Source organism: Chrysemys picta, unplaced genomic scaffold (assembly GCF_011386835.1).
Source record: "Chrysemys picta bellii isolate R12L10 unplaced genomic scaffold, ASM1138683v2 scaf2240, whole genome shotgun sequence".
NCBI lineage: Eukaryota > Metazoa > Chordata > Testudines > Emydidae > Chrysemys > Chrysemys picta.
Genome location: NW_027054943.1, coordinates 1 through 9055, shown reverse-complemented (window position 1 = coordinate 9055; position 9055 = coordinate 1). Strand labels below are relative to the sequence as shown.

Genomic DNA, 9055 nt, shown 5'->3' with positions numbered 1-9055 from the left:
CCTGAGGACTGGGGTAAAATAACCAAAGAGCAGGCACTGGAGAGCCTAAAGGAAGCCTTTAAATCGAAGTAAAAAAGAGGCTGAGAAACTCCATTGTGAGCAGAAAGTTACAGAAGTTAATTTTCTTTAAATGTGGCATGTGAAAAAATCCCATATCTTCTAAATATGTAATGTTGCTTCCTCTTAATATCAGACACAGTTTTCAGCTTCCAAACAGATAAAGAAGCAATGCTTTTTCACATTTCACATCCCATAGAATTTATGGAAAATTAAAGATGATGGAAAGACCCATATGTGGTGTTTCTGCATCTTTGTCTTAAGGACCAAATGACCAAAATCCCTAATTTGTCCTCACCACTGCATTTTACTGGTGCAGTGATACCATGTAGTGACCTGCAAACCTCCAAAGAGCCCCCGAATACCAACCATCCACTTCTGCTACTTAACGCATCAATAACCTGCACTTTTGCAGCTAATCTGACACCAAACCGCCTGGCCCTGATGCTCACCTTCCACGGGGAAACACATGGGAGGGAAAAAGTACTTCAGAAACACCAGTGAGGGAGGTTTGCAGTGTAACGTAATGGGGAAGGGAGGGATGCAGGCAGCAAACCCAACAGACCCTGAGGATTCAAAGGGAATCCCCACAAGCCCATCCCATCCCTGAGAATGGTCTTTCCATCTCCCCTGCACTCTGCCCCGCACACCCCTCTCACCCAGGGCAGTAAGGCTGAGGCACCCTGGTGCTATTGGCTACTCCCCCTGCGATTGCCGGCCACCCTCTGCATAGGGGTGCTGTGGGGTGCAGCCAGGGAGGGCAGTTAGTGCTGCTAAGAAATCTGTGCTCCCAGGTGCAATGTCACGTACTGCCCTTTGGATTTATTTTGTGTATAAATCATCAAGAATTTCCAAAGAAAATTAAACAGGAGAAATGGTTTACAGGAGAGAGACGAGGTTTGGAGAGAGGAGCATCCTGAATACAGATATTTTTCTGATTGATTTTCTGTGAATAAATGTTGCACCAGTTCGCTGCCATAGATGAAGGTTAAAACTGATCTGTGTATATTTTTATTCTCCTTTTGAGGATAACATGGATAAAAGACACGTTTAAACGTGCATTGTTAACAAAATCAACATGTAGGGTGCCCACAAGCGCAGCCCCCCCTTTTCTCTCTAGCCCACCTCAGTCCCACCACGGAGAGGAGCCTGCCCCTGTGGATCTGGACTGATCTTTGCTGGCTACTGATGAGAGACATTTTCTCCATTTACACTGCGGGGATGGGCGAGGAAGGGAAGTGGCGGATGCTGTCCTGTCTAAGGGATAAAAAAAGGATAGAAATGTCACTTTTTGGCCAGGCATGCAGTGCCCTTACATTCCGCTAGGTGCCATTTCTCTGTCTGTCTCTCTGTCTTTAATGGGATAACTTTTCAACGCCTCATCTGATCAATTCCAAAATTTCAGGCAGTGCCCTGGGCACCAATGGCCAGAACCCTTTTGAGTTTAGTAGAAATCAGTAAACCAGAAAGAGGAAATGGGGGACACATGAATTCCCCGGCATCCGTTGAGCACAGCTACATCTTCAAGCACCTCTGCAGTTGTCTATAGATCAAAGAACCAGCTGATGGCTGGATTACTGCCTCCAGCATAACAACACCATCAGCTCAGCTCTGCCCATCCTCCCAGTGGAGTGTAAGATGTTGTCCACCTGAATGACTGATCTCCCAGAAAAAAATAATATGGAGGAGCGATGGAAGAGGGAATGGGGATGTATAGATGGGAGAATGGGGACATGCACACAGCCCAGGGCATGGGGGGAGAATGTGGGACCCTGGTGTGAAGGGCTCACATAACTCCTGGTGGCAGATGTGAGGCCAACAAACAAGCTCAGGCCAGAGCCAGAGGCCCATTCACTTGTGTGTGACTATCGAAGGAGTTAAATGTATTAGTGGATATTCAGTCAATTCACTTGTGTGTTAATAGAGATCAAAGGAGATGTTAATTGTATTGTTTTTGCCTAACTATATCTTGTTGTTTACTAGTACATTACATTTACATTATGCATGCCTGGTAATTAGATAGGCCTAGATCAAAGTGTGTGTTAATCTAAGAGTGTATTCAGATGTCAGCACTTCATGAAACTAATGGAATGTTACTTGTATTGTTTTCATTTATCTCTTCTTATTATAATGTAAAGGCAGGCAGTTATATTATGTCTAAGCTTGTAATTAAATAACTCATTGAATGCAAATGAAGAGTGCTAAATTCAGAGCAATTGGCCATTGTGTGAGTATGAACACTTTTCTGATTGTTGTGTGGAGAAGAAGCTATAAGTACTGATTGAAAGGAAGATCCTTTATCTCTGGACTGTTTGGATTCTAACAGGGTGGAATAACTAACCGAGAAGATGGAGATCCCCAGAGTTATTCTGGGTATCCCTGAACTGGCAGATTACTACATCTCTGCTGTCCTTTTGGGTTTACAACCTTTGACTCACCTGTTAATGTATTTTACCTGCTTTAACCTCAATAACACTCATTTCTTTTCTCAGCTAATAAACCTGTAGTTAGTTAACTATACAATTGGCTACCAGTGTTGTCCTTGGTGTAAGATCCAGAGTACCAATCAATGAGGGGGAAGTGACTGGTGTCTTGGGACTGGGAGCAACCTGATGTGGAGTGATTTTTGGTTTATGTGACTATTATCACTAAGTCCAGTTTATTTGCATGGTAAAATGGGCTGGAGAGCTTAAGTGGACTGTTTGTGACTCCCCGGTAAGACTGGAACAGTGATCCAGGAGTTCACATTTGTTACTGGTGGTGAAATCTAATTATAGACCACACTACCGGCTTGGGGTGACTGCCATGTTTTCTGCCAGAGTGACCTGAGATTGGCACTCACAGTTGTGAGCCACTCCAGACAGCATGAAATTGGGGGAACCTGGTATGGGGAGAATGGGGCACACAGAACCCCTAGCATGGGGGGGGGGAAGTTGGGAATGGGGGGCAGACAGAGCTCCTGGCCTGAGAGAGAAAGGGGGGCCCTGGTATAGAGGGAGGGAGTAATGGGGGGCATAGACAACTCCTTGTGGGGGGGGAAGACTAGAGAACCTTGTTATGGAGGGAGTGAGGGGATATGGGGGGGGATAAGGGAATTCAGAGCCCCTGCTATGGAGGAGACTAGGGAACCCTTGTATGGAGGGAGCGAGGGGATATGGGGGGGGGGGGGGGGGGGGGCTAGGGGAATTGGGAACACATTCAGAGCCCCTGCAATGGTGGGATAATTGTGGACTCAGGCATTGGGAGAGTGAGGAATAGGGGACACAAAGCCCCTGGTATGGGGGCAATGGAGGCACACAATGCTGCTGGCATTGGAGGGGAAATCAGGGGTCCCTAGGATGGGAGGAGGAGGGCGTTTGGGGGGCACACAGAGCCCCTGCAATTGAGGGGCACGGGATGGTGGCGCACAGGAAGGTTGTGGGTGGGAATGGAGGGATGTGAGAATCCTCTGGTGTGTGCAATAAGTTCACCCGCCAGCAGCAACCGAGTGTGCGACCCCCTAGGACACATACACTAAACCAAGAACATAAAGTTAGCAACATCAGCCTTATCCACAGGCCTGAGCCGGGGTGACTGAATGGCAGGATGTCCTCGGCCGCTCAGGGTGACCGTTGAAGAAGTGACACAAATGAAGAAGGGGGTGGGGCAGGCTCGTCTGAGCCAGAGACAGAGCTTTCCCGGAGCCATCCAGTGCTGAGGAACGAACTCCCCCAGGATCTAAAACACCCATCGGTTCTAAAATCCAGCAGCAACCCCACCAGCTTTTTCTGAACTGCAGGATGGATTGTTGCTGTCACTGATACAAGCACCCAGCCCAGCAGACATTAAAAATTCACATGAATGTTACACTTGCTCACCCAAAATCTTACAGCCTTCGCTTTTCCCCTCAAGGTCACGCTACTACAGCTTCTCTGGCTGTGTCAGGGGCTCCTTCGCTCCTTCTCTGTGTCCTCCTGTCTGAGCTGCTCCCCACTCACCCACAGCCCCGGCGCTCAGTGCCCCAAGCCCTGCGTTTGCTACCTCGGTCTCCAGGGAACCCCTTGGAGCACACGGCTCAGCTTTTTTATGTTTATTTTTTACTTTTTAACTTACTGAAAATTTCAAAAAAGTTGGTTTTGGTTTGACCCAAAATGTTTTTTTTTTAAATCAGACTTTCCAGTGAACAAAAAAACCTGTTCTTCAGGTGCTCGTTCATGCCCCTTTCATGTTAGGTGTGTGTGCTGCATGGACAGTCACAGGATATTTTTTCCCTCGTGGTATCCGCCGGGCCAGTTCTAGCACCCTCCTGTGCTGGGGGCCCGGCTGGGCCTGAACCCTCTCAGTTCCTTCTTACCACCCATGACAATCACTAGAACAGCTCCTCCTTGTTCAGCAAGGTGATTGTCAGTGGTTCTCACTGTTTTTCCTCCATCCCTCTCTTCTTTTTTCCAAGAGTTCTTGTCTTCAGTTTGCCTTTTAATCAGTTGTGTAAATAGTTGGATTCTCACATTTGTTTAGGGGGCATCCTTCACGTCTGGAGCCAGATGTGCCCAGGTCTCCGGGCTTCAAACCCTGCGGCAAACCTATGCCAGTGAGCAACCCACACGCCCATCGGCGCCGACTCCGTGGGTGCTCCAGGGCTGCAGCACTCACAGAAAATCATTAGTGTTTGATGCGAAGCTGGCTATCAGCTGTTTCTCTCCCAGTTTGTGCAGCTCCTGCAGCTCCCAGCCGGGCTCCCGCCTCCCCCACTGCAGGCAGGTGAGTCTTTTCAATGTTCAGGGCAGAGGGAGCTGGGCTAGGGGGACAAGTAGGGGAACAGGCAGCTTCTGGGCTGGTCGCAGGGGACTGGGGGGCATATGGGGGCATTTCTCAAGGACTGAGCTAGCCATTCTCAGCCTGTCCTGGTGTCTCCCCCAGGGCCCCTGCCCTCCTCCAGCCAGGAGGAAATGGTTGCAGACCCCCTTAGTGCTGGGCCGGGGGGACAAAGGATGTGTCTCCTTTAAGAAACTCTTCTTGCATCTGATGACTAAACGTGGGCTGGGCCCGGCGCTGCGCTCCCCACCCCGCGCCTCAGCCAGCCGGGTGAATCCAATGGCAAACGGGGATTCACTGCAGTCCCGGCCTCCGGTGCAGACAAGTAGCCTCCACCTATCACCTCCCCCAGCCTGGACCCAGACGGCTCCTGCCTGGCCATCTCCCACGAGGGCTCTGGGACCTCCCAACCCCGATCCCATTCCCCACGGTTCCGCACTAGGTCCCAGTTTGGATCGGGACCTGGCTGGGGCTCCCCCAACTCTTCCCCGGGGTGTGAGTGTGTGTGTGTGGGGGGTGGATTATGGGAGTTTGCTATGCACCATGGGTACTTCTAGCTGCATCCTCCCTGACCTATGCCAACCTGCTTTAATGCATCCTCTATGGTAAAGGTCACAGGCATACATGGACCTTATGCTTTAGCTCATCACCATCTATCTAGGTGAAAGGTCCCAAACATATGTATGCGAACTTTGTCTTAGCTCAACATACAGGATGTGGCCTGCAGGTCCCTTGTGTTACAACCAAAATATTCTCTAATATAAACCTATAAACCAGAGAGCAGCAGCTTCTGGTCAGGCACCTAGCCCAGAAGGCAGCACCACCGCCAGCAGCAGTGGAGAAGGAAGGGTGGCAGGGTATGGTATTGCCACCCTTACTTCTCTGCTGCTGCTGGCATCAACACGGCCTTCAGAGCTGGATTCTTGGCCAATAGCCACCACTCTCCAGCCACACATCCCTGAAGTCAGTGCTGAACTAAAGGTGGCAATACCATGACCCTCCTACAATAGCTTTGCTCCCTGACCCTCTTTTGGGTCAGGACCCCCAGGGTTACAACACTGGGAAATTTAAAATATCTGAAACCGTGACAGTCAAGATTTTTAAAATGCTATGACTGTGAAATTTCCAAAATGGACTGTGAGTTTCGTAGGGCCCTAGGGATGAGATATATTCTGAAGGCTTAGTACAGGGAATGGTGCTGGAACTGGTAATATCTCTCAGTAGAGAAGAAAGGTTTTCAGTGGGACCATTCTGTGGTTACAACCAGATTTTCTAAAGTGATCAGTGACCACCATTGGAAGCAGATTTTCAGTACTGCTCAGCTCGCAGTTGTGGTCAGTGTTCGTTCAGAGCGCTGACAGATGTTGTTTGGCTGCGTGTGTACCCCTGTGTGTGTACGTCTCAGCTTCTGCAGGTAACCGAGACAACACCCCACAATCGAAGAAATCGACAACCACAGATGAGCTAAGCAACGAAGGCACCCAAGCCCTGGTTTATCGTAGTGAAGCACAATGAGAAGTGTCCTATATCTTACAAGACCCTTCAAATTTGAGCACTCTGATACAATGGAACGGCTGGCTTAATCACTGGACGGACCTGCCAGCATCCCCTGGGCCGAACAAGTTGCTTTATTGTAATTATTATTTATACCGTACTACCTATAGGGCTTGTACTGCCCCCTGATGTGTTGCCCTCTGATGAGGTCATGTACCACCCTCTGATATCACCTAAGCCTACCCATCTCCATGTATGGGGTGGTATAACCAAAACATCTCTATTTATCATGCCACGACACCTAGGAGGTCAGCAGGTTCTGGTTCTCTCTCTGGTGTCAGGATGTTCTAGCGCTTGATGTCCCGGGTGCTCCTAGTGCTAAGTACAGGAGCCTGTGATTCCAGCCTAGCGGTGTTTGCTTTGCAGCCTCAGCTCCTTTCCTGCCAGTGGCTGTACTTTTCCACACACGCACAGTCTGACCGAGAGGCTGGCGGAGTTATGCTGCACCTGTGAGCAGTGCTTGCTTCTAGCCGCAACTCTTGCTCAGGCTGCAGGCCTCATACTGGGCCTCTTGTTTCAGGCTCTCTTCCTACTACACCAGTTAGGACCCTCATGAAGGCGCCAGATCTGCCCCAGTGCTCAGCATGGAGCAGTTACCATTGAGATCAATGATTCTGGGCTCTGAATTTAAGGCCCTGACTGGCAGCTGAGCACTTTGGAAAATTGGACGACTTGCTGAAGTGCTGAACTAGTAGCTGGTGGGTGGATGCAGAACTGTTTGGAAAATCTGACCGTTAGTGTCTTTTGATGCAACACAAACACATTTGGTGATTCACGGAACTCAAGATAACGACACAGAGAAGTGATTCCTCCATCTTACTCCCATTTATTTATTCAAAATTAAAGTCTCCACCTTTACATTCACTGAGGAAAAAAAACCTTCCCATCATCCTCCTAAAAGCCTCTTTCACCTCCTTGTTCCTCAGGCTGTAGATCAGGGGGTTCAGCATGGGGATCAACAGGGTATAAAACACAGAGATGATTTTGTCCTGGTCCATGGAGTACTTTGAACTGGGCCGCAAATACATAAAAATGACCGTTCCGTAGAAGATGGTGACGGTCATCAGGTGGGAGGTGCAGGTGGAGAAGGCTTTGCGCCTGCCCTCCATGGAGCTGATCCTTAGAATAGCTACCACAATGTACACATAGGAGATGACAATGGTCAGGAGAGTAGATGTTATAATTACAATCGAAAAGGTGAAGTGAACAATGTCTGTGATGTGGGTGTCAGAGCAGGACAGTTTCAGGATGGGGGGCACATCACAGAAGAAATGATTGATGATGTTTGATCCACAGAAGGACAAACGGAATATAAATAGAGTCTGAACCGTTGCATTTACCCAGCTGGCTAGGTATGACCCCAGCACCAGCAGCACGCAGAACCGCTTGGACATGATGACGGTGTACAGCAATGGGCTGCAGATGGCTGTGAAGCGATCATACGCCATGACCCCCAACAGGCAGCACTCACAGGACACAGCAATGCAGAAGAAGTAGAACTGCAGAGCGCACCCAGTGAATGTAATTGCTTTGCTCTCCACTGCAAAGGCCATCAGTGTCTGGGGAGCGATGACAGTGGAGTATTCGACATCTAAGAGGGCCAGGTTACTGAGGAAAAAGTACATGGGGGTGTGAAGCCGGGACTCAATCCTGACTAAAGTGACCATCCCGAGATTCCCCACCAGGATGAGCAGGTAGATCAACAGAAACACCACAAAGAGCATGACTCTCAGGGGCTGGTTGTCCGTGAATCCCAACAAGATGAACAGTGGTGTGATTCCCCTTCAACATTTATCCCAGATGTGCTGTTCCCCACAAGGGAGAAAGCGAGCATTACATGGAAAGAAGAGACAAATAAAGGCTGAGTATCAATTCCTTGGGGTCATTCTGATCATATACCATGTGGTTCTCTGGTGAGATCTAACAGAGGTTTAAGACTCTATTATGGGTTTTGAACTAACAGCCATGGGTCTCTTAGCACAGGCGGTAGGAAAAAGAAAGAACTTTCTCCCAGCAGAGAGCTGGCCGGCCATGAAATGTCTGTACCAACTGTGGGCAGATTTGTGGTTCCAGGATCGGATTCCTGAGTCATCTCAGGACCCATATGTAAATCCGTGGTAGAGGTCAGCCTCGAATCGAGGGATGGCCAATGAATGATCGGGCGGTAGAGGCTTATATTCTACTAGATAGCAAAAAGAATGAGGAGTACTTGTGGCACCTTAGAGACTAACACATTTATTTGAGCTAAGGTGCCACAAGTACTCCTTGTCCTTTTTGCTGATGCAGACTAACATGGCTACCCCTCTGAAACCATTCTACTAGGTCAGGGGTCGGCAACCTTTCAGAAGTGGTGTGCTGAGTCTTCATTTATTCACTCTAATTTAAGGGTCCGCGTGCCAGTAATACATGTTAACGTTTTTAGAAGGTCTCTTTCTATAAATCTATAATATATAACTAAACTATTGTTGTATGTAAAATAAATGTGGTTTTTAAAATGTTTAAGAAGCTTCATTTAAAATTAAATTAAAATGCAGAGCCCCCCGGACTGGTGGCCAGGACCTGGGCAGTGTGAGTGCCACTGAAAATCAGCTCGCGTGCCGCCTTCGGCACACGGGCCATAGGTTGCCTACCCCTGTACTAGAGAGAAGTC

At 48.7% G+C, this 9055-nt stretch overlaps 1 protein-coding gene across 1 annotated transcript; it reads right to left on the bottom strand.

Moving 5' to 3' along the window:
* Positions 1-7284: 7284 nt before the first annotated feature.
* LOC135980216 (olfactory receptor 5AP2-like) lies at positions 7285-8187 on the bottom strand (the record flags this gene model as incomplete). The annotated part of the gene is made up of 1 exon (XM_065580258.1): positions 7285-8187. A coding segment is annotated over one exon (903 nt), but the record flags the coding sequence as incomplete, so codon positions are not given.
* Between the last annotated feature and the right edge of the window lie 868 nt (positions 8188-9055).